We start from the raw sequence: 25940 nt of genomic DNA on the forward strand, positions 1-25940 counted from the left end.
AGTTGGCTTGCAGAGTTTGTTGCAAAGTAGGAAATAATTCTGTTTATATATAAAAAAGAAGGAAAAAAACCTGCACAGAAAAAATGCTGTTATCGGATCATTTTGTGGTTCAGCATTTCCTGAGGTTGGTTATGAGGGTGGAGATCTGGTGCTAGAGGTGGGATCTCAGTTAGATAGCCTATGCAGTATGTGTGTCCTCGACTCATTTTAAAAGTCCTTATGAAGACATTAAATTGTGGAGTGAGGGAGAAAAAGGGGATGCCAAAAAGAGGAAGAGAAATGTGAAGGGGCAATTAAAAAAAAAAAAAACCTAAGGAATTTTCCAAACGTTGGCAGACTTAGAACTTTTCCCTACCAGTGACTTACTGCAGCTTCATAGCATCACCCAACCATCTTTGAAGTGTTGTACGGCCTTGTCTTTCTTATTTTGGCACAACCATGGTTGGATGACTCTAGAGTAGGGCTTCTCAACCTTAGCAATTTTAAGATGTGTGGACTTCAACTCCCAGAATTCCCCAGCCAGCCTTGTGGGGTTGGAGCTGTCAGCCTGCCCAGGTAGACCAGGCAGGAAACACGACCAGATGAGCTAATTCTACTTTATTGTAAGGCTACATTAACAGCATCTTGCAAGTCTGAAAGTACAATTCTCCTGCCGTCTCCTTTACCCCCAAGAAACAAGGGAGGGCCCCTTCTGAGCCTCTTGCTCCACCCGCTATCCAGCTGTGGGCTATGCCCTCTCTTATCTGACCGTTCCCTAGGCAGAATCTTCTTTGTCCTGTCTCAAGGTCTTTTTCACATACAGGAGCTTACAGGTTGCTCACAGCAAAGGTCCGTAAGAATTGCATCTGGAGATACCAGGTTTCCTCCATCCTGAAGTGTGCTATATTACCACATGCCTGTGAACATTGCTTTCCTTGATCACTTGCAAAAGAATGTTTTGTGCCTTCTTTAAGAAAACATACTGCATGAAGTTCCTGACACGTGCACTCATGGTACAGACAGAATTGGGAGGGAGGGTGTGTGTGTGTGTGTGTGTCAGCGTTGTGTTTTGTCTGTAGTAAGGGTGTCCTTGAGCTGCTCTGACCACAAGGCGACAATGCCTGTCTCACCCCCATCCTGCCAAGGACACAGTGGTACCAGTTGCCTAAATGAACGGTGGCACTTGCAAGCACCTTGGCCAGCCTGCCTGTCGCCTGTCCATTTTTTTGCTCGGCGCCACCTGTAATCTGTAATCTTGGCTGTCCCTAACTGTGCCCCCAACTGGGGAGGGGACGAGAGAGGCGGGGAGAGAGACACCAAGAGGTCAAAGAAGGTGATGTTGCAAACTTTGCTGGTTTGTTTGTGGATGGAGCACCACAGTATTGTGTCCTCTGACCTGTATTTGGGACCAAAAGAGATTCTTGTAGGATCTAGGAATGCAGGTCAAGAAGATGTGCGTGTCATCCTGCAGTAAGACCCGTGCTTTTCCAAAATGGGGAAAAAGAAAGAAGAAACAGTTGCTCGTCAGAATGATTTGAGTTGACAACTTGGATTTTGGTTGCTTGGATGCTGTTACACAGATTGCACTACAACCTTGGGGTTTCTTGCAGATCGTGGTGCATTAAATGCTACCCACAAATATGGGGAGAGGCAGAAGATGGTACCAATATGAAAACTTTAATGTGCAAAAATCAGCAACTAAAGCCAGTGGAGAAAGGAATGACTGCATTTGGGAAAGCTAAAAAGCAATCTGACATCCTCCGGATCTGTTGGGGTCATGGCTCCCAGAATGCCCAACCACTGGCCAGCTTAGCAAGGCATTCTGGGAGTTGTGGTCCTGTCACATTGTATGTGTGTGTGTGAGGCCTTATTACCTTAATTGAACGGGATGAGTAGATATGAGGGGTTCATTTACTGGGCTGGGGACAGCTTGGTGTTTGGAACAAAAGGTTGGATGTAATTCAGATAAAGTGTCCCTCTTCTTTGGGCAGTTTTATCTCCTTGTTACCACTGCTGATTTAAGTCTCCTGTTCCTTGGAGAACCTTGGTGCTTTCTTCCCCAGTCCAACCCTGCCAATTCCTTCTTGTCCATGGATGTCCCTCTTAGCTGGAGAAGCATTCCTTGGACAGGTTTTTGAACCATGGTCCTTTCCAAAGCATACAGACCCAGCCAGTCTGATCTGGATCCTTGTCCCTTCCCTTTGGATAGTTGTAACACAGACTTCAGAAGCTACCCTTGGACTACCTTTGGAAGCTGGAGTTGGGCCAAAATGTGATGATTATGGACTTGACAAGCTCTAAAAGAAATATACATGCCCCCATCCTTACTTTGCCTGGCTTGGTTACCAGTTCACCTAGGGCACAATCCAAGTTTTTCATGATGATTGTTTGGTCTGGAATGGGATGATCTACAGTTGTGATCGAAATTATTCAATCTCCATTGCAAATCAGGTTGATTGTCAAAATGTACAGACTTTCAGGTGTTTGCCATGAACAAATCAAACAAAAGCAATTGAAATAGCTCAACACAACGAATGCTTCAAGTGGTGTCCCCAAATTCAACTGAAAATGCAACTTACAATGACTTGTCCAGTCTCAAAATTATTCAGCCCCCTGAATAGCATCCATCACAACAGCACACATAACAGTATGCAAAACAGGTGCTGTCTCAAGCACACCTGATGCAACTAATCAAGGCCTTCAATAGTTGCACCAGGTGTGCTTGAGCTGGAACACATGAAATACCTGAACTGGCTAGGGGTTTGTTGAGTGTCACGTTTGACTGCATGTTAGAAATACAGTATGGCTAAGTCAAAAGGATGGTCCAAAAAGGTAAGAGAAGAGATCATCGCCCTTCACAAACAAGGAACAGGATACAAAAAGCGAAGGCACTGAATGTTCCTAGAGACACCACTGGAAGCATAGTTCGCAAGTTCAAAGTTAAAGGAACAGTGGTGACACTGCCTGGATGGGGCAGAAAAAGGAAGCTGTCAACGGTTGCAACCAGATTTCTGAGAAGGCAGGTGGAGAGAACCCCTTGAGTGACTGCAGAAGACCTGCAGCAAGACTTGGTGGCAACAGGCACTGAGGTTTCAGTGAGCCCAGTAAGGCGGGTACTAAACACAGAAGGTTCCCATGCCAGAACTCCAAGACGGACACCACTACTGACCCAAAAGCACAAGAAAAGTCAGCTCCAATACGCTAAAAAAATCATATAAATAAGCCACAGAAGTTTTGGCATTCTGTTCTGTGGAGCGATGAAACAAAATTGGAACTTTTCGGCCTGATGGATCAGCGGTATGTCTGGAGGAAGAAGAATGAAGCATGCGCTGAAAAGAACACTCTGCCTACAGTTAAGCACGGTGGTGGCTCGGTGATGCTCTGGGGCTGCTTTGCGTCCTCTGGCACTGGAAGCCTGCAGCGTGCGGATGGCAAGATGGAAACCTGCAGCTTGTGGATGGCAAGTAATCAGGAAATCCTAGGAGAAAACGTCATGCCGTCTGTGAGGAAGCTGAAGCTTGGGCGTCATTGGACCTTCCAACAGGACAATGATCCCAAGCATACCTCAAATTCCACTAAGGCTTGGATGCAGAAGTCCTGGAAGATTCTACAGTGGCCATCACAGTCACCTGACCTGAACCCCATAGAAAATCTCTGGTGGGATTTGAAGAAGGAGGTTGCAGCATGCAAACCGAAGAATATTACTGAACTGGAGGCCATTGCTCATGAGGAATGGGCTAAGATTCCTCAGGAATGCTGCCAGAAGCTGGTGTCTGGCTATGCATCTCATTTGCAGCAGGTCATAACAGCAAAAGGGTGCTGTACTAAGTACTGAAGGTGTTTGCCATGAAGGGGTTGAATAATTTTGAGACTGGAGAAGTCATTATAAGTTGCATTTTCAGTTGAATTTGGGGACACCACTTGAAGCATTCGTTGTGTTGAGCTATTTCAATTGCTTTTGTTTGATTTGTTCATTGCAAACAGCTGAAAGTCTGTACATTTTGACAACCTGATTTGCAATGGGGGTTGAATAATTTCGATTACAGCTATATGTGATCCTTACTTTGTAGGAGGAGAGCCATGTTAGTCTGTGATGGTTAAAAAAAATCTGGAGGAGCCTGCTAGCCTCCTTTCCAATGAACAAATTCTATTTAAAGGCATTTGATAGAAGGAGCTGCAGCTCACAAAAGCATATGCCTTTCCATAAAACATGTTTATTGGAATGGCTGGTACAGATTCCATTCCAGCATAACTCTTCTGGCCTACAACAAATAAATAAATTTAATCTGTTTGATTGTGTCTGATTTTTGGAGACTACCAGGACAAGTCCCAAGTCCCTGCAGTTTTCTTGGCAGATTTTTCAGAAGTGGTTTGCCATTGCCTCCTTCCTAGGGCTGAGAGAAGGTGACTGGCTCAAGGTCATCCAGCTGGCTTTGTGCCTAAGGCAGGACTAAAACTCCCGGTCTCCCGATTTCTAGCCTGGTGCCTTCACCACTACACCGAACTGGCTCTCGCAAAAATATTTAGGCCAACATCAGTGGATTTATTGAAGACCTGTTTCTCCCTCAAGCCAGGCCCTATTATTTGACCACCTCCTGAAGGTCATCTAGCACCAACTCATCATTTTCATATAAAAATCGAAAGCCATTTATCTATCTATCTATCTATCTATCTATCTATCTATCTATCTATCTATCTATCTATCTATTTTTAAATTGCTTTTGCTAGATTGACCTACAGTGGTGGTTGATTTTCTTTATTTGCTTTACCTTTTGATCTCCTGTTTTAAATATATGCACTACATTATTTTAAGCTTTTAAAAAAAAAAATTGTCAGTCACATTGGAGTTTCTTTTTCTGTAGAAAAGCAGACTAGAAATAGCTTAAAGCAGGGGTCCCCAACCCCCGGGCCACAGACCTGTACCAGTCAGTGGCCTGTTAGGAACTGGGCCGCACAGCAGGAGGTGAGTGAGCAAATTTACAGCCTGAGTGTTTACAGCCTCTCCCCATCGCTCGCATTACCGCCTGAGCTCCGCCTCCTGTCAGAGAAAGCAAGCCCATTGGCTGCTATCTCCAAACGGCGCAAAGAAAAAAGAATAAAAGGTCAGGAAAAAGAGGAAGCGCTTGAATCATCCTGAAACCATCCCCCAACCCCCCCAACCCGCCCCCCCCCCGGCCCATGGAAAAATTGTCTTCCACGAAACCGGTCCCTGGTGCCAAAAAGGTTGGGAACTGCTGGCTTACAGGAATTATTAAATTAATTGTTTGGCAACTAAGTCATTAATTATTAATTGAATAAATAAATAAAATAAGTCACAAGCCAACCAACTCCTGTCTTGTGCAAACCCAATCCTCACATTTACCCTTAAAATACAACAAAAGTGGATGACATGCCAGCTTTAATTTCAAGGCTCATGTGGAAGCAATCTGTTCCAACTTGCAGTAAGAGCCAACAGTGTCCCTTCCTACAACATCCTGCTTGGAAAAGAAAGAAGACACCAACAATGTCAAAAATGAGTTTCAAGGAGTTATTTGCTATGTTTACACAACCTGGATATAAATTACTATACAGACTGAATTCGCACAACCTGTGCAATGTGACAAAAAGGTAACCTAGCTTAGCACATTGGGCAAATGTGGCTGATAGGTTTGCAACTGTTCTGTGTGTGTTGTGTGAACACAGCCCGAGGATGTTCCTATTCATTTTTGGCTCTAGTCCCATCCATTGTTTACTTAAATCCACCCACCATTCATCCCGACTTGTTATCTCTGAGGGAATGTGGTCCTCAATAATAATAATAATAATAATAATAATAATAATAATAATAATAATAATAATAATAATAATAATATAGTAATAAAGGTTGCCACTCCTGGTACAGAGAATGTGTTTATATTTACTTCTCCCATTTCTACTGGAGGCTGATAGGCAAAATATTATCCTGTGTTTACAGACATTATATTCTTTGTTCACATGTGTCTTCCTTGCTTAATTGCTCGACCCTGTTCAGACCTTCTGAAAATGAGTATTTCTGACATCTTAGCTGGGCATCTACTCTTTTTTGGCATTAAAAAAAATTGAACTGCAAGGACCTTCACCTTCATAGATGCACACAAGCTAGAACAGGGTTTCTCAACCTTGGCAACTTTAAGTTGCGTGGACTTCAATTCCCAGAACTCCCCATAGTGGCTGGGGAATTCTGGGAGTTGAAGTCTACACATCTTAAAGTTGCCAAGTTTGAGAAACACTGAGCTAGAAGCTGGAAACAGTGGGTTGTTGAACTGCAGCAAGGCCTTTGCACATTGAGGTCTCCTCTTAAAGCCTCACCACACCCGCACTTTGTGTGGCATGTACAGATACCTCTTGTGGCTGTGGCATACACCATTTAAGCCAAGAGACAATGCTCTGGAGCCCCTTCCCCATAAATGGTGAGAGCTTTGAGATAGATCTCTGTCTGCCTCCATCATTATGGACTTCTTGCTTTCAGAGACTTGGCTAGACTCAATTCTCATATTTTTAGGGTGTCCCCATATTTTTAATTAGAAGATCCCTCCATATTTTTAGGAAGAAGTTAAAAGGAAAAGGCAGTTTTCCTCCCTCCCCTACTCGGTGTTGAGGCTTATGTAGGTTTGGCTGGTTGTTAGTTTAGATGATTTTTTTGTCCTTCTAATGTATTTAGAACTTTGGATGTTGGATTCCAGAATTTTTATAGTAATGAATTGTTTTATTTCTGACAATCAGGGATAGAGACAGACTTTGCAATAAATCAATGATAAATCAATAAAGAATGGGCACATTCAGAGATGGAACTGGTCCCATCATCTAGGAGATTGGAATCAGACTGGCTTGTCCTCAGAGGAGAGAGCTGCCTGGAATTGATGCATCCAAGGTCGCTGATCCTGGACAGAGTGCATGGAAGGAAAGGTGTCCTGCCTGGCGCCTGTGGGTCTGTGCTTGGCCGCCAGAGAGGAGCCATGGGTTTGCTGGAAGCCAGCCAGATCCCATCAGGGATGCAAGCAGAATGGAGAAACAGCAAACAAACAGATTTGCTTGGAGCTCTGAGCAAATAGATTCTCCGAAAGGGGAAAATCTTGTTAGCAGAAGACAACTGCTCTCTGCCTGGAAAGGGGGCTTCTTGCATCACTCAGAGATCAGGAAAAGGTTTTCCCCATAATATGCACACTAGCTAGGTTCATGCAAGCAAAATATGGGTTCCTTGCTTAGCAGACATGTGAACCCAACCATAATTTGTAAAGTATGGTTGATGGTTAAGAATGTGGTGGTGGTTCTTTTGATATACAGTGTGTGTGTGTCTGTGTGTCTGTGTGTATCTCCCACCTTCTGTCCAGACACTCAGAGTGGCATATAGAGCATCCACTTCTTCAATTTCTTCCTATATCCACCCTGCAAGGTAAAATGTGTAGGGGTAGCCTCTTGGGCGAAAAGTCACCTAGTGAACTTCCATAGCAAAGGGTGAATTTTAGTCCGACTATTCCAGGACTTAGTTCAGCAGTGTAATCACCATAACACATTAAAATCCATATGCTCTGTAAATCCAGCCAGTTGTGGCTGATTTAATACTGAAGTAATTCATAGCAAAACATATTGGTTGAACACAGCATCTCTGTAAGGTTGGAGGGAAGAAGGAAGTAGCATCTCTTATGTCATGACATAATCATGCAGTTGACATAATTCATGTTATTTACACAACAATGTCATGCCATACTGTACATTTGTACATACTGTACATCTTTGTAGCTCATACTGAATGCCTACACACACCGTCATTGTGTATCCAATGAGTTCCTGTCTTATATACTATCAATACCTCATTTTTGGATGAAGATGTTGATATAGCCAAAATGGCATCATCCTAATATATTGGAAAGGTAGATGGAAGGTTTAAGAGAATGCAGAAATAAAGGAGTTTGTTTTTTTTTAATGGTAAAAAATATACTAGGATCTACTGGGAGATTTGATACAAATTTTTGACCCTCATTTTTAACAACAAAATTTCTCTACTTCTAAAATCAAACGTATTGTGGGTGAAGGATAACTAAGGGGATTTTTGTGTGAAAGGCTTGGGAACATTGTATGTTATATGTAATAGTTTCTTCCAGAACTATAAATAAGCATCTGGTTCTTTGGGGTTTTGAATTTACATTTTATTTACTATTAAAGGGCTTTAACACTAAACCTTTAATTAGTACCATTAAATCTCAATGAGATTTTATTGTCTTAATCTTGTTTTAGCAATTGCCCGATTCTCTTTGCACAGCACAATTGACTGAGATCATTCAAGCCGTATCTACTTTCTGACACCAAATTTTTTTTCAGAAACTAACTGTGTACCGTCAGTGATCAGTTCCTGATAATTCCTTGGAACACGAAAGGGAAGTCAACAATCTTTTTAAACTTTATGCCATATTTTAAAAAAGAAAAACATGTTGATTAGCTTTGGGTCGGGCATATATAAAACAGTGAAAAATCTTTAAAATCTTGTTTAAAAATCATGTTTACATTCAGATATCCTAGACTACAGAAATAATTAGGAATAAAAAGAAGAGAGTTGGAACAGTTTCCAGAATCCAATATTTAATCGTTTTCATTTTATTTAAGAAAACTATAGAAGGAAGGGATTAAGTTGGGAAGAAATTAAACGAGTGTTAAAATATTGTAAAAGCATACATATAACGATTCTTAGTAATGATATAGACTTTTTTCTTTATTTTTTTGGTTTTCCTGTATTTTATTTGCTTTTTAAACAAAAAAACAAAAAAATGGCAGTATTATGATGATGCAATATTATTTATTTGTTTGTTTGTTTGTTTGTTTTTCAGATTTCTATCACCACCCATCTCCCCCCAAAAGGGGGACTCTGTGCAGTTTATAATAACATTGACAATTAAAACCATAAAAGACATAAATTACAATGTAAATAGAGAATATAGATATAAATATATTAGAAAATAGAAAATAAAGTTTTATATATATATATATATATAATCTTTTTCTCCTTTTTGTTACTTTACATTTTATAATACATTACAAACAAAAAAAAAACCAGAAACACAAACAAAACTAATTCAGATATGGGAGACTAATTTTCAATTTAAAAAGACGTTACAAAATTAAATAGTGTAGTATTTGTAGGGGAAAAGGGTTGTTTGCTCCATTCCAAACACAGTATATTTTAGAACAGATATTAAAGAACCAGCAATCTAATCCAAGATTCTGCTAAGGTCAGCAAATAAGCCTATTCCAGGGAAATATTCACAATCCATATTTCAGTTCATATCATAAAGTGATGGTCACCAACCTTAACTCAGTTTGCACAGTGTAAAAGTTGTTGGTTTTCCCTGTCATACAATTCAGTGCTCTGGACATCTTCTCAGAAATCAGCCCCACCAAGTGCTTACAAGGTTAGGAAAATGACTGTACCCTCAAACCAAGCGCCACACTTCGTAGCTATATTCACTTTTATATTAATTAACCATCCTTTTTGTAAATGATTTTAATTTGTAAATTGATTTTAATTTCATTTTTTATTGTAAACTGCCCAGAGTCCCTCCTTGGGAGGGAGATGGGTGGTGATAAAGTTTGATAAATAAATAAATGGTTTTTTTACACAATTGTCACAATTGTGCAGTATTACAGATTACTTTCAAACTGCAATAGAGCTTCTACATTTCTCTTTTTTGCTTCAGAGATCTATAAAAGTACATTAAATGTTGTATTAACTGACTACTTTCCCCTTTATTTTAATTTCAATCTTCAGTTATTTTCTTTTTATCTATGCATGCATGCCCAATACTTGGATTTAAAATTTCAGTATGCTCTTAAGGTTGTACCTTTCACATGGATTTGTTGCTGAATGGGTCAGAGACTTCATAAGGAATTATTTGTCTTTTCAATGCATTGCAATTTCAAAAACGGTTACCATGTGGAAAAGGGAACTGGGTGTTCAAGTTCTGCTTTACTATGCAAACTCTCTCTCTCTCTCTCTATCATCTATCTCTATCCATCCATCCATCCATCATCTATCTAGGGATTCTGGAAAGTGTGTCCGTTCTAGATTTAGTCATACAAATACATCCATTGAAAAGAATGGGGTTTACAATAGTAACAGTACTTGTAAAAAAGTCCAGGCTAGGGAAAATTAGATCTTCCCTAATTTTCCCTAGTCTGATCAAAATGTATTACGAATGCTTGCGTAAGTAATAGCTCATCCATTCAACTTTCATTGTTACCTAGTAAGTAAATAAAGGTTTACTGAAGTTTTTCATGATCTCCAGAGAAGAAACCACTAATTTTCAAAATGTAATTCATAAAATAAATTAAATAATGGGCTAGAAATTATACAGTACAAATTTCCATATTGTTACTCAGAACTAAAACCCACTGCATTCAACAGCACTTACTCCCAAGAAAATGTGGAATTGCATAGACCTATACATAGACCTATGGGGATGATGAAATTTAAGTTCATCATCACTAAGCTTTTTTCAATTATTTAATTAAGTATATTCTGATGTATATCTAAATCTGATCCAATTCCTTGGCTATCCACTAAGACACTTCTCCGAATTTGGGCAAAATGGCTCATCTCTAGAGAGAGGAATACTGTAAATGGACATAACTCTAAGACCAAAAATGACAATATCCCCAAATCAGTGTGAACATTTTAACTCCCTGGGACACACAATGCAGCCACAAGAAAAGATACTGCAAAAGCAGCTTTCATTGTGAAGCAGCATGAATTAGAAGCTTTAACACCATGGATTTACTCATGGATTAAACAGAACGTGAGGTTTCACGCTTCATGTGTTAACCAACTCTTTATTTCAGTGTTGTGTTTTACTTGTTTTAATGGTACTTTTAGGGAATTCCTCCTTCGTAAAGCTCTTCCTTTCCTCCCACTCCGAAAAGCCCAGCTGTATGTCTATTACTCTTTTTTTAGGATTGTAGTTTCTGCAACGAATAAAATGGTCTGTATCTACAACATTTTATGTAAATAACGAATGTGATGCTCTTCTTTTAAGATCAGTTAATTCATTGCCTAATCAATCCATATTTAAATAATTGCATCTGACTTCACCCAACTCTAGTAGATCTCCTATAAAACCTGACATGTTCTGATTTACTATTGAAATCAGGTTGGCTTAGAATCTGTGGAAGCACAAACTTCAAGACCAGGTCTGGATCTCAGTTTTCAAACATTTCCAAGCACTCTTGAAAGTTGGGACATCATCGCTTTCTCTGCTGATGTTACCAGATTTGTTTCTTCAGGAGTTCTTCAAGTCTGCTTTGCTGACAGGCAGAAGAAATGGTGCAAACCTCAGTGGACGAATGGCTTGTTTCAAGTCTTTATTTCCTTATTGTGGACTTGCGCTGATTTGACAGTTCTATTTTTAAATCTCAGTTGAGAAAAGTACAGTAAATCTACTGCAATGGTTGGGAAAATCCCAGAAAGGATTAAAGATTAAATGCTGGGAAAGAATGTACTAAAGTGTAATACCCCTGCTTCTTGACACCAGCCTTGGTCTATTCCGTTCTTTGCACATGTGGACGTAGCTGATGATGGGATGTTACATCAGTTGGGAAATTTGGCTAATTTTCCGTATGTCTGAGAGATACGAGCTTCTGATCAAACGTGATAAGTTCTATTGACCTGTTTGCTAGTGATTATCTCTCCCAAGTGTGGACTTTCTTGGAACACAGAGCATTGGCTGATCCAACTAGGGGCGGGATTCTGTGGCCTTTAAAAGTTGCTCTTGTGTTCACTTGCCTACAAGACAATCTTGGTTTATCCCAGAGAGAGAACGAACAAGACAGCTTTAAAAAAAAATCTAAGGACACGGGCCCGCTCAAGAAAGAAAGATGAAACTTCAAATTATCTGCATGCTCTTCATTTTACTTAGTGCTGCCACCAGAAACCTCTGTGCCTTCACAATTCAGGTAAGAACAAAATTATTAATACTATGCTTAAATTTGCCCTCCAATTTCTTGAATGTTTTCTTTCTCTGCCAAAGTAGCTGCTGTTGTCCTTCCTTGTTCTTCAGGTGCTTCACTATTTCTGTAGATTTATTTTCTTCCAGTCAGGTCCTTGAGCTTCTTTAATGATCACAGAATGGCAAATGAAGCTTTGTTCTCTGGTTCTCCACTTTTCTCCATCTTTCCATCCTTCTGTAGTCCTGCTGGCAATCCTTGTTTCCTGGTCTGAGAAAACTCATGGAAAGCAATCTTTCCAGAGGTCTTCCTCTAGCATTTGAAGGAAGCCAGGAAGATTCAGGTTGCTGGAGAGAAGACCGTGTTGTCAAAGTCAGGAGGTTCATATGTCTCAGCTGTCTCATAATTAATAGACTTTGGATCTCGCTGAGCTTTTCAAAAGCAGGACAGGAAATTTGTTGCAGGACCACTACATGTAGCGGAGAGTGATAGATGAAAATACAGCTGTTCCTAGTGACTGCTAATGGAGTTTGGGGGTTAAAATATTGGACCAGAACTGGGGAAAGTTGATTTTAAGACCCTACCTGGTTGTGGAGCTCACCAGATGATTTGGGAGCCATCTCAGAAGGAAGACACCACCTTTCACATGTGGTGCTCTAAGTTCTCAGAAAAAAAAGGCAGGAGACAAATGAATATGTAAAAGTATATAAAGAGACAACTGGATGGAGGGTGCTTGATGACCTTTGGTTGCAGAGGTGACAGCAAAATGTTGGAGGAGATTCCTGAAGAAAACTCCGAGTAGAACTACACTGTGTTGTTATAAAGCACCAGATGCAATGAAAATCAGGATAGCTGAAAGACAGATTAGAGGATACAAGTTTTCTCCTGTTTTGGAGGTGGGCAAAGGAAGTGGCAGCGGAGAGAGGAAGGGCTAAACCTCCTTAATTGTTGCAGGGAACCACAAATGCATTGTTAACTCTTTCTGATGAGTTAATGAGAAGGAGAAGAAAGCGAGGAGGACTGTCCATTTCTGTATTGTTTTTACTATCCTGCTGCCCTATCTAGACAAGGAAACTAGCCTTAATAGAGGTTCCTCTGTGGGCAAGACAAATGTCTGGCAGGTCTGTGTGACCAAACTGTATAGTAGGATGATGATAGGGTGTGACTTTGTGGCTTCCATTCTGTACCTGCCAACAGCAATTCAGTGTAGAAAAACGTCCAAAGAGATGAGATTGCAAGGGGAGAAGAGCTGTGATATTTGTTCCCCAAAGCTGCTCCCTTTCTCTTCTGCTGGGCCTAACCTAGTCATCTTCTCCTTGTTCTGGTTCCCACTCACGAGAAGAGAGAGGCACCGACAGCATGGGCACTAAAGTTGGAGTGGGACCACCATGTTCACATCCAATAGCACTAGTCCTGGCATCGGCCTTGCTTCTTTCTCATATGTTCCCAGCACGGCTAGAACCACACAAAAAAATTATTTAAAATGCGGTGTTGATGCCAAGCATGTCTGGTGACATGGCAGTCCTGCATTTTATCTCTCTTTCCTTTGAAAATCTCAGCATGACTAATTCCTTGGGGTCCTGTGCAGTGCAAGTAAAACAAAAATACGTTTATGCTTTCAGATCAAGGCTGAGCAATCTGCAGGTTAATTCCAAAATCCTTCAGACTGCTTGCCAGTGATGTACCCATTTCTCAGGAGATCAAGAAAAGAGAGAGACAAAGAGATGGAGGGAGGGAGGACCTTCCTTCCTTCCTTTCCTTCCTTTCCTTCCTCCTTCCTTCCTTCCTCCTTCCTTCTTTCCTTCCTGTTCTGACCCTGTCCCATTGCTAATGCAAATTCTTCTGGGAGAGTGTGGCCCTTGAGAGAAAAATAATCCAGCTCCCTACCTTTAAGAGTTGGGCACTTATTGTGTAGAAAGCTGAATTCACACACCTTGCTTATCCTCAACTCAGCTTAACAAAGCATCACATGACATGCAATGTCCAGACTCCAAACAAACAACTCTTAAGTTCATAACCTAAAGACGGTGGCTGGGTTTCCCACAACAAGCTGAACCACAAGCTAGCCAACTCCAGTCTAGTCTAGGATGTTCTGTGAACATGGTGACCAAAGGCTATTTTTGAAGTATTTTTTCCCCGTTAAAAATAGAAGCCCTGAAAGAAATATCTTTCCTCCTCTTTGCAGAGAGATATCCAGAAAGACTTGGCCAGTTTGGATACCTACAAAACAGGAACCACTGGACTACAGGTGAGATCAGTGTCTGAGTGCTGCTTGTAATACTCCAGTGCATAGGCCAGCAGGCAGTATGGTGAAGATGTGCAATTTATTTAGAGTACCAGCTTGCAGTCTTGCCATCTGAATTTTGCACTTGCAGGAAGATGTCTGTCAGTGGCAGCTTCTCCTGTTCTACCTTTCTTTCGGTCTCTTTCCCAATTGTAGATCTTTTTTTTAAAAAAAATGCATTAAATAGTAAGATCTTTATCTAGGCCAGTGTTTCTCAACCCTGGCAACTTTAAGATGTGTGGACCTACTCCCAGAATTCCCCAGCCAGCCACACATCTTAAAGTTGCCAAAGTTGAGAAACAGTGATCTAGGCACTCAGAGTGATATACTAGGAATTTCAAAAGCACACTGGTGGCAACCTTCCTTAGAAAAGTCCATTCAATTTCTTTCAAGTCCTCTTTGCCCTGGAATACCAGAATCGGCTGTATGCTGTGTCAGATTATGGCCTCCCCAATTCCAGTCATTGATTCTACCAGATGTAGCTTTGTGAAACTATCCTAACCTCATGCCCTCCAGATGTCCTGTATTACAAATCCCATATCCTCCTTCTCCATCCGACTGAGGTGTTAGTTTACAGCTCCCAGAATCCCCTGTACATAGATGCCTTCAAACAGGACTTAACCTCAACCAGACCAAGCTGTGATCACAACCAGTTGACTGCTTTGCTGTTTTTATTTTGGTCATGAAATCACATTTCAAAAAACTTCACTTTAAGAACAAGTACAAGAGTCACACGTCAATGGGCAGGCCATCAAAATCTATATAATGAAAAAATAAACCCTGCGGGATCAGGATATTGGCCCTTCTGCTCCAGCATTCTGTGACACACAGTTGTCAACTAGATGCGTTTCTGAAGCTCACAAGTCTGGCCTGAAGGGTGATGGTCCTCTTCCACTGTCATTTCCCAGCAACTACAGATAGTCCTTAACTTAACAACCATTCATTTAGCAACCATTCAAAGTTACAATGGCACTGAAAAAAGTGACTTACAACTGGTCCTCGCACTTATGGCCATCGCAGCATCCTTGCAGTCATGTGATCAAAATTCAAAGGTTTGGTAACCGGCATGTATTTACGACAGTTGCAATGTCCTGGGGTCACATGATCACCATTTGCGACCTTCCCAGCCAGCTTCCAACAAGCAAAGTCAATGGGGGAAGCCAGATTTGCTTAACAACCATGTGATTCACTTAATGACCGTGGTGATTTGCTTAATGACTGCAGCAAAAAAGGTCATAAAATTAGGTGTGACTCACTTAACTACCAGCTTGCTTAGCAACAGAAGTTCCGGTCCCAATTGTGGTGGTAAGTCAAGGACCGCCTGTTGCGTTGAAGGCCTGTTTCAGGAGTTAGTAGACAGCCATTAGGACTAGACACCATCGATGGCCTCATCTTCCATTCAAACCATCCAAATTGGCAGCCGTTGCCACAACTACTAGTAGCTAGTGCCATGTTCTATGTATGTTGTGTTCTGGTCCTGTTGTAAGTCCTCCTTTTGAATTACAGACGTGTGCATACACATTGAGTAAACACTTTTTATTTGTCCCCACAGGCATTGCTATCAAGACCCAAGCGTCACGTCAGCCACTTTGCTCTCTGCAGATACTGCTGGGACTGTTGTGGAAATAAGGGTTATGGCTACTGCTGTCGGACATGAAGAGGACAAAGGCCTTGATGGATGGCAACTCTTTTATGGAGCTGCCCCTCTCCTTGTAGCATTGACCCCCCAACCTCCTCACATTGGCCTCCAGGTCTCCTGACACATTCTCCTTATTTATTAGTTTGACAATATTTGGGTGTTTTTGTCTGCTTGATGTTCTTGTCAGTTCTTTGGAATTAAACATATTTTTACCTCATATGTGCTGTTATGGATTTGTGATCCCTACCTCTGTATGATATTTTCCTGCCTAAGGCTAAAGACAAGGGGGCCTATTATCATATATACAGAAACTGGTTAACTTTGCAGTTGAATCTTTCTTCAGCATGGCTGGCACAACAGCTTACAGGTAGTCCTCGTTCAGCGATCATTTGAAGTTACGACAGCGCTGAACCAGGGGCATTACGACCATTCCTCACAGTTGCAGCATCCCCACAGTCACATGATCATGACTGGGGCACTTGGAACCGGCTCGCAATTACAACGTTCATAGCATCCCACAGTCACGAGATCGCCATTTGCAATCTTCACTGCCGGTTTCTGACAAGCAAAGTCAATGGGGAAGCTGGTAGGAGGTCGCAAATGGCAATCATCACTTTGGGATGCTGCAACTTGTGGGATTCACTTAACGGCAACTGGAACTGCCACAACTGCTGTTGTAAGTTAGCGTGGTCACATGACATTACGCTTTATGACCACATTGGTTAGTGACAGATTTGCCGGTCCCAATTACTATTGTTAATCTAGGACTACCTGCATTATTATTTTCCACCATAACTGAGAGCATCAAGCCAGCTGGAGATGTAAGCACTTGTTACACAGGAGACCTCAAGATCTTTTGACCATGCTCATGTTGGATCAGATGCTGGAGTAGAATTGATCAGTGCCACAGGGAAACTGCCAGTCGCTTATCCCGTAATATCCAGTGGTCTTTTCTGTTGATACATTCTCATAATCTTCTGCCATCTCCATATGCTCATAGGCCTTGCTGGTGCTTAATTCCTTTAAAAATGCAGAAGAAACAAGAGGAAGGATTTGAGTTCAAACAACTTAATAAAAATAGTTAATCTTTATGTAGTAAAGGCTTTACACTACCTTGAAAGCTCTGCAGGGGGAATGATGGCAAATGATGAAGTATTCTCACGATGTAAACCATTTGACTTGGACCCAAGTACAAAAGGTCAAGGTTTGCATCATGATGTTGTGACATGATGCAAAACTTCCCTCATTTTTGCATCATTCCTGCTTGTACCAGACTCCTACAGAAGAGGGACTAGCTGACATTATTACAGTACAATTTAGCTGTAAAACCTAATAGTTCGAACCCATCATTTGTGGGAATACTAGAAATGGTTCATGATGTAGATGCCAAAAAAAAAAAAAAAAAGATTTGGGTGACATATTGTCAAATTAACAAATCTCTCACATCTCTTTAGACCAGAGTTTCTCAACCAGGGTTCCATGGAACCCTAGGGTTCCATGGAAGGTCATTAGGGGTTCCCTGGGAAATCACAATTTATTTTAAAAAAATATTTCAAATCCAGGCAACTTCACATTAAAGAGGTACGTTTCACTCTTTATTTTTAGTTTAAGAACACTGTTAATGCATATATACAGGCCTTCACATGAAATGAATATAATAATTGTGTAACTTCTGGCCCATATTTGAGCCTGAATGTGCCGGGGTTCCCCAAGGCCTGAAAAATATTTCAAGGGTTTCTCCAGGGTCAAAAGGATGTGAAAGGCTAATTTAGACCATTGGCATACTTTTGATCTAGTTTTAGGTTCTTGCAAATATCATCTAGGAGGTCATGTGCACCATCATGCCTATGGGCACTGGGCTGCTAATCCCAGATGTTGGTGTAATATGCTGGCTGGGGAATTCTGCATTTTGATGTTGGTGTAATATGCTGGCTGGGGAATTCTGCAAGTTGAAGTCCACACATCTTAACATTGCCAAGTTTGAAAAACACTGGTCTACTTGAAGGAAAAGGATGGGAACCACTGGATCAATTCACCAAGAGTTGGTAACCTGAATCCCTGCAGACATTACTGAACTACAATTCAAGGCATCATTCATCACTGGCTATGCTGTTTTAGGGTTCTGGGACTTGAAGGTCCACATATCTGGATGGCATTTGGGTTGGGGACAACTGCTATTCTTGATTGCCCCAAGATTGCTTCATACATTGTCAGCAGCTTGGCTTCCTTGAACATTGGGTTTGCTGCACATGCTGAGTTGCTCCTCCTTGTTGTCTTTAGATGGCTTTTCTGTGTTAAGGTAAATTATCTGCTCTCCGTTTCCATGTATCCTGGGATTTTCCTCTTCCTCCTTCTCTTCCGCTCCTTGTCTCTTCTTTTTCCTGCTGGCCAAATAAATATCATAAAAGAAGGAAATTACCAAAATAAAAACATCTAGCAAAATATGCAGAGGTTGGCAGGCAAAACATTCCTGAGGGTATCAGTAGTAAAACTACAGGATCAAGGGCCAGTGAAAAGATTGGGAAACTTTTGGGAAACCATCTTAAAATATTTGAAGACATAAGCTAGATAAATCAAAACCAGTTCTGATTGAGGCTGTTTCCCCATTAGTGAATTATAGCATCTTCAAAGCATCACCGAGCCCAAAGGCATCCTCAAGGGGGTCAAGTCAGGGTGAGGCAAATTATGAAATCAGTATTGTAGGGCAAGCACTGTCCCTTCTGTACATGTGTCATGACATCACACACACATATGAAAGGGGAGAAGCTTGCTTTACGATGGTGTGGAGCTAGTGGTGCCACAGGACGACACAACTTTTGCCAATTTGATGAAAGCATTGGCTCCTGCAGGCAGCTTTGAACTGATGGGACATACAGCCAGCTCCCTTTACTGTTGTTTTGGTATGACAATGGTTGGATAACGCTAGTGAGGACACACTCTTAGAGCTGTGCGGCTGTAGTTGGATCTGATTGATCCCTTGTACTTCTTACCAGCTCACTGTCACTTTGTAAATCAGAATTCCCAGCGAGGCAAAGAGGACGAGGCCTGCAATAATTCCCCCAAATCCAATGAGCCAAAGGGGGACGTTCCCTGTAAAAAGAGAGACACTGGCAAGGAAGTGGTCAACAGGCAATTTGGGCCAGACATACCTTAAACAGCCAGAAATTCTGCTTGCAAACCTTTCCACATGAGTGCATATCCATGCTTCAACCGTTGGGCTGCAGGCCTGCTGGCAGAGGCACCAGCACCACCAGCACTACCACGTGGCATCCCTGAGTAATTACATAGATCCTCCAGCCCTTGTGAAGTCAACTATGACTCTTTTGCTAAGCCAGCATGACAAACATGGAACTAGTCATTCTTTCAGAAAGGCCATGTCTCTATTTCATTGATGCCTTTATTAGATTTATAGTCTGCCTTTCCCCCGAGAGCTCAAGGCAGCATGCATAGCATTCCCTCCTCCTTTGGGACCATACCTGAGCCAAAATTACCTAGGCAGCTGGGACTAAGTACTAGGATTTAGGATCTTCTGGTGCCAGTCCAGCACCTTCACCATTACACTACGCTGCCTCTTGGGCCGAGAGAGAGGGACCGGCCCAAAGTCACTCAGGCATCTTCCGTGGCTGAGGGGACTTGAATCTGGCTCTCACTTCTCCTAGTCCAGCACCCTAGCACTATACTACCCAGGCTCTTCATTTATATGTCCGTACAGCCCAACAGTAAGGAAACCGTTGCCCATTGCTTTCCAGTCCATCTCTACAGATATCACTGACTTAACTTGCCTTAGTCTTACCTGCCTTGAAGGTGGGCAATGTGATTTGGCTGGTCCCATGCTGATTGGTGGCCTTGCAGGAGATGTGGGTGAAGTTAGATCTGAGCCCCCTCAGGATGCCAATGATGGTTGGTTCCCAAGAGTTCAAGTCTGCCTGCACCTCGGACCTGTTGAAATCTCCAGGAAAGGTGTGGTTTGGAAGATGCCATTCAATTCTTGGGGTGGGGTTTCCCTCTGCCACACAGTAGCAGGTTACAGTCTCTCCAGTTCCTGAGATAGTACAGTTGCTTTCAGGCCAAATCACTGGCTTATCTTTAAAAAAAAATAGAGGGATTTGTTGCAAAGAAAGGAGAAAGCATCAGGCTAGGCTGGTGATGTTGTCACCTGCATTTGAGCCGTTGCTCCAAACAATCCCAGGCTGCCCTTTGTTGTGGTGGTTTCCCCAAATTGCCCAGCAGAGTGTGCTCTTGGACACAACAAAACCATGCTGTCCTTGCGGAATCACCACAAAATAGGCACTAAAACCAGTTTGATCAGAACTAACCTTATTAAGGGTAAATGTAAATATTTACAAGGGAAAACATGCAGTGGTCCCTGGGACGGACACCAGGTATGTATGCGATGTTCTGCCATGGCATGTCTGTGCCAAAGGGTGGGTTTGCAAAGCTTTCATACCTAACACTCTGAGCATTCATTAATCATGGATGCAAAACAAACTGTCAATTAAAAATGTGTGAGAAACTAGCTTAGCAGCCTGTGAAATACTTTTCCAGTGAACTCCTCAGTATCTCTGCACCTAGCACTTCCTTCACATATATTCCCTGGATGTGCTAGGCATCTACTATTTTTTTACACTAAAAGTTAAATATGGGGTTAGCTTGGTACAGAGTATACACCACTCCAGCATGGTTAAACATGCACATAATTCTCCTGCTTTTACATAAAGCCACATTGCCCCTTGCCACAGTAGATGGCAGCACCAAGCCAATCTTGGCCAATCTCAAAAAAAGGAAGCAGTGTTGGATCTGATTAGCTCAAAGAATAGAGCCTAACTTAGCACGGAGCAGCAGTGTCTGTAGGAGGGCACAAGGGATCAGACTACAAAAACAGTCTCACAGCACAAGCCCCCCCCCTTTTTTACATATGTTGTCATGTTTCATGCATGTCCCAAAAGTGCAAGGCTTAAGCCACGATGCTGCAACACTGCGCTCTCCTTATCCCCTTCTACCACTACTAAGGGAATAAGAGAAAAAGACAGGAAGAAAAAAAAAGTGAAATATGGGCCCTCTTCAAGCCCAAAATCTATGCAGAAACTTTTAATAGGGTTTAGGTTTACCAGATCTGGGCTGCAAATACCTACATGACCACTAGATGGCAGCAAAGAGGTAGAGTTTGCTGTCTCTTTTTGTTCCCATCTAGTGGTCATCTGCAGTTTTGCACCCCAGATTTAGTAAGTGGACCAGCAAAAACCAAATAAAAACTGGCAAAACCCAAATAAACCAGCAAAACCCAAATAAAAACCAGCTTGGCTTGTTGCTGTGAAAAGCATCCACCTGATTAAGGGATGCTTTTCACAGCACAGAACTCTGCCATGTCACCTCCTGAAACAGCAGATTCAACAGCTTTTCAAAGAGCTGAATCAAACAGCTCAAAGCTCTTCAAAGCACAAATACTCGGCAGTCCTCAGACCAGGGTTAAAAGTCATCAGGACCAAAGTATGTATTACTTCATAGGCAAATCGCTTATGGTCTCCAGATGTTGGTGACCTCCAATTCCCAGCAGATCCAGCCATCCACATTAGGGGTAGGGAATGTTGGTTGGGGGTTCAGCAACTGCTCAAAGATCTTCGTTTTTGAGGGTTTAAATGCCTGGACTGTGCTGGCAGAAAATGCAGCAAAGCTTTCCTGAGCATGGACAAGCAAGGGCAGCAACAGCATCTGCTAGTGCAGTGTTTCTCAGCCTTGGTGACTTGAAGATCTGTAGACTTTGACTTGAAGTCCACAGATCTTCAAGTCGCCAAGGTTGAGAAACACTGTGCTAGTGAGTATCTGAGCATAAAGGATAAAGGCATAGGAAACAGCTTGGATGAAGAGGTACCACTCCACCAGACAACCCAACTAAGTGAGCTTGAATTATCAACATTTTTAAGCTCTCAAAAGGGATTAGATCAGAAACAGAAAAGCCCTAGCAGAGAAATCATTAAATTGTCCTCTCACACTCCACACTGAGGTAAGTAGGTGGCGAGTCCTCCCCCATGCCAACATCATTTTCTGCAACACAGTGGTATGGCTCCAAATCTCTCCGGATGTCCTTCAGCTTCACCTCTGGGCCACTGCCTGTGACCTTCAGCGGTGCCTTGTGTGGCCCAAAGAACCAGTGGTAGCCGATGGGTGGTGGGTTTCCATGGCTCTCACATCGCAGAGTGACATTGTCTCCTTCTTTTAGCCTTTGATTCCCAATGATCAAGATGGTTGCATTTTTGGGAGGATCTGACAGAGAAAACCAGGATGCAAGGAGGTTTGTATAAGTTGTGCTCATTGTACCTCCAAACATTGCCTTCTTTCTCATCTCCTTCCCTGCCCCCATATCAAAAATAGATTTCAGTGTCTATACAGGTGTCACACTCCAAACGTTGTTGAACTTCAACTCCCAGCACCTGCAGCTGGTGTGGACAATAAAGGGGGTGGTTGGGAGTTGTAGTTCAGAAACATCTGGGATACGACCAGTTGCTCTGCCAGCTCTACCCCATATCCTGCTGAATCAATCAGGAGCATGCAGATAACAGTGGAGCCTTTGCAAAAGCCCATTAAGGGGTTGAAAGCATTGGGGAGCAGCCTTTAAATCTTCCCTTAACTGTGTTCTGGAGGGGAGGGATGGGCTTCTTCACAAGAAATAAGAACCTTCTCCAACCAAGACACCAAAGGGAGATTTTTCTCCCCCTTTCAATCAACGTGAGGAGCCAATCTCCTTGAAACTTTGGAAAGAAGGAACTGAGTTGGAAGCAGAAAACCCTGGAGGACAGGAGAAAACAAGATGCAGACATCTCCCAAACCCTCCCCAATGTTATACTATACTCGATGCTGCCCATTAGTGCTTTGTTCCTTCCCAAGACAAACCTAGCAGATGTTAGAACCAATCAACAGCATTGGCATGGGTCCCATTAATATTCCACACTCCAAACTCTTGAATTCCCCACTCCTACCAAAGCTTTCAAGCTTCTGGGAAATAAACCCTGCAAATTCATGAGCATCACAGTTATTCCAGAATAAAACAGACCAGTTTGGGTGCCATTTCACTCCTGGGCTTGGACACTCACACTGAACATTCAAGTTGATCCTGCTGTGGATCTGCTGCATGTTTGGAAAAGCTGCAGTGCATTGAAGGTATCTGCCATGGTCCTTGTGGGAAGGGATGTAGTGGAAACTTGATTCTGTCCGCCAGGATCCCCCTGCCAAATGTTCTTGGGTTGTGACGGCCTTGCCTTCCTCTAGATTCCAGGTGAGGACAGGTGGAGACAAAGGACAGGTGTGCAGGACTGAACAAGACACCTGGGTGGGATCGCCTTCCATCACTAGTCCCAGATTTCTCAGCTCCAGCTGATTAGGAACATCTGCAAAAGCCATCAAAAGAGAGCAAATGAGTTGTGGGACAAGTGGGGACACTTATCGTTCAGCCAGAACAGCTATGAAGAGAAGCTTTGCTGTTGAAAATTTGGCTAATTTTTCTGTTCGTTTTAGTACCCTTTAAAAAAAAGTGAAATACATAAAAACAGTTCAGGGGATAGATATTATTTACAGTTACTTGCAATTTAAAATAACCTTCAGATGTGCAATCTCTGCCAAAATAACTATGGATGGCAGTTGCAGCAATGAAAGGGAGGGGTGAAGTGTAATTGCAGCAACTTAACATGGATAATAGGAGCTGGTAGCTTCTCTCCTGACCACACCAGCATCCACTTTGTGACTGAAGTATGCTAGATTGTAGATTCATGTAGATGCATAGCAAATATGGTGTTGGGAGAAGAAGAAAAACACTACTTTAAAGCCAACTAGCTAAATGTAGTTTAGTCCTGCTAGACAACACTGCTTAATTGATGGGACCCAAAGCAAGCCAACTCCGTCAGAGCACAAAGGATGGTCAGATGTTACAGAAGACAGGTGGTCCCTCAAACAGCTAACCCTTATGCCATGTAGGGCTTCATAGGTAATAACCATCACCTTCAATCACACCTGGAAGCCAACTGGCAACCAGTACAGCTCAAGTAGCAGGGATGTTATATGGGAATAGCAAGGCTCGGCCATCATTGCTTGTGCTGCCATGTTCTGGATCAGCTGTAGCCTTTGAATGGTCTTCAAAGGCAGCTTCATATACAGCAAATTGCAACAGCCACCTTCATGACCATGAGGAGTGTCTCTTGATCCAGGAACAGAAGCAACTGGCACATAGGTTGAACTTGTGCAAAAGTCCTTCTGGCTGCAGCTTATACTAGCTCCTCAAATTAATAGGGACAAAATCCAGCTATTTATGGAATATCCTAACCTAATTTTAGGAAAACATTTCCATCCACAGAGGAGGTCTTGACACAAAGACATGCTGACCTGTTACCTCCACCTGGACCGTGATGTCATGGAATCGATGCCAGACTGAGTCAGGATTGATCCAGACATAATATCTCATGGCATCCTCCATCCGTACTGGATTGATGCTGAGGGTACAGTTGCCTTTTTCCAGATCTCCTACCACTTCTGTTCGTCCCTGGTATGCTGGTAGAACTTCGCTTGGCGTTTTGCTGTTGTAGATTTCCGGGTAGCTCCAGGAATGATACTGGTACCAAGCCACATTGAATTTGCTGTCCCATGAATCTGGGAAGGTGAAGGAACATGGGATGACCACACAGGACCCTCTTAGGGCTTGGATGGAGCTGGGCAGGGTAGAACTCCAGGTTGCAGAGACAGGACAGTCAAAGAGAACTGGAGAAAAAGTTGGGATGGGGAGGTAAAAAAGGAGAGGGATTTCAATTGGAGCTAAGATATGGGTCAGGTTGCCCCATGGCCCCTGAAGAACAGCCCTCATCATCTGAAGGGAACCAATTGTGATGGACTTCAGTTCTTATGATTCTAGTCAGGTTGGGGAAAATGGAATATGCAGCAAAGGAAGCATCCTACTGGAAAAAATCAAATGTCTATTTAGTCCACCATTCTGTTGACACAGCAGCCAATTCATTACTTACACAATCCTTAAAGCAGGACCTAAACATGATGGCCAGTTATGTTCCCCAGCAGCCAGTCCAAAAGTGAACTTTGTCCTGATGCCTTATTACAGAACTTACCAAGGATAAATGTCAGAGGGAGATATTCGCTGGAGGGTTTCATGTTGCAAAGGCTCTTTTGGGTTGCAACCTTGAGAATGCTTCAAGATTTGGGGAACAGGATCTCCTTCTTCTGGTCTTCTCTGTCATATACAACCAAACTCTCCAGTGGAAAAACTGAAAAGCTGAAAAGCTGAAGGAGATGAACCAGAAAGCAAAATTGAGACTTTAGTAGATGATTCTTTTAGGTTGGTAGTCAAAGCATGAATCATGGCCAAATACTGAGAAAAAATGCTTTCTATGTATTCTCAAGGACATTCTAGATGAAAAACAAAATCCTTTTGGCTGAAAATCTTATAGCTTGTGAGGCTTGAACCACCACCAGAAGGACTAACTCTGCACTTAGGGAGCATGGGGTAGGGTGGAAGAAGCTTTGCCTGTTGGATTTCTGCCACCTCAAGAATGTCGAAAGCCTCCATGATCTCTGCCATTAAAAAAAACCCAGCCTTCAAGGCCTCCTTTCATTTTTGTTGCTCAAACATGTGGCAACGTTGAAACACAAAACTCGGACTCCTGGCAGGAGTTCTTCTAGCTTGATGAAACTGGGAGAAAGGCTTCTTGCAAGAAATGGGTGGAAGAAGAACCCATCCCTATTCCTTGAGTCCCAACTCAAACTGTTTGATGGAAAGCAAAAGTGATCAAGGACACACACATACAGTGAAAATGCGGAGACAAGTTTCACCTAACTTCTCTCTAATGCCTCCAGGGTGATGTCTTTCTAGGAATTCCAGGCCAATAAATGGGAAGGGTTATTCACTTCTTTTTTTGAAACATGATTATTCTCACAATGATCACCAATGCCAGCACTGATTGGATTGCTGCTGATGCCCACCTAAAACTGTCTGGAGATATTTTGCCACCTAAGACCAAATTGAAGGTGACATCTTTCCCTTTCCATTCCAGATACTGACTCTGAATAGATTCACAGTTGACTTCTTCTTTCATCACC

At 42.3% G+C, this 25940-nt stretch overlaps 2 protein-coding genes across 2 annotated transcripts; one reads left to right on the forward strand and one right to left on the reverse strand.

Annotated features, from left to right (window-relative positions):
• The first annotated feature begins 11747 nt into the window (after positions 1-11747).
• On the forward strand, positions 11748-16068 carry LOC134503368 (hepcidin-like). Its single transcript, XM_063312156.1, has 3 exons — positions 11748-11937; positions 14114-14176; positions 15765-16068. Exons 1-3 carry the CDS (start codon positions 11860-11862, stop codon positions 15867-15869), a joined length of 246 nt encoding a protein of 81 aa, XP_063168226.1. The 5' UTR covers positions 11748-11859; the 3' UTR covers positions 15870-16068.
• Positions 16069-16512: 444 nt separating this feature from the next.
• Positions 16513-25124, reverse strand: LOC134503151 (myelin-associated glycoprotein-like). Its single transcript, XM_063311803.1, has 8 exons — positions 24953-25124; positions 24222-24593; positions 22940-23233; positions 21840-22112; positions 19645-19935; positions 18842-18941; positions 18058-18232; positions 16513-16871 (listed from the first exon to the last, which is right to left on the reverse strand). The coding sequence occupies exons 1-8, from the start codon at positions 24993-24995 to the stop codon at positions 16728-16730; spliced, it is 1692 nt and encodes a 563-aa protein (XP_063167873.1). The 5' UTR covers positions 24996-25124; the 3' UTR covers positions 16513-16727.
• Between the last annotated feature and the right edge of the window lie 816 nt (positions 25125-25940).

This window comes from Candoia aspera, chromosome 10 (genome assembly GCF_035149785.1).
Source record: "Candoia aspera isolate rCanAsp1 chromosome 10, rCanAsp1.hap2, whole genome shotgun sequence".
Classification (NCBI taxonomy): Eukaryota; Metazoa; Chordata; class Lepidosauria; order Squamata; family Boidae; genus Candoia; species Candoia aspera.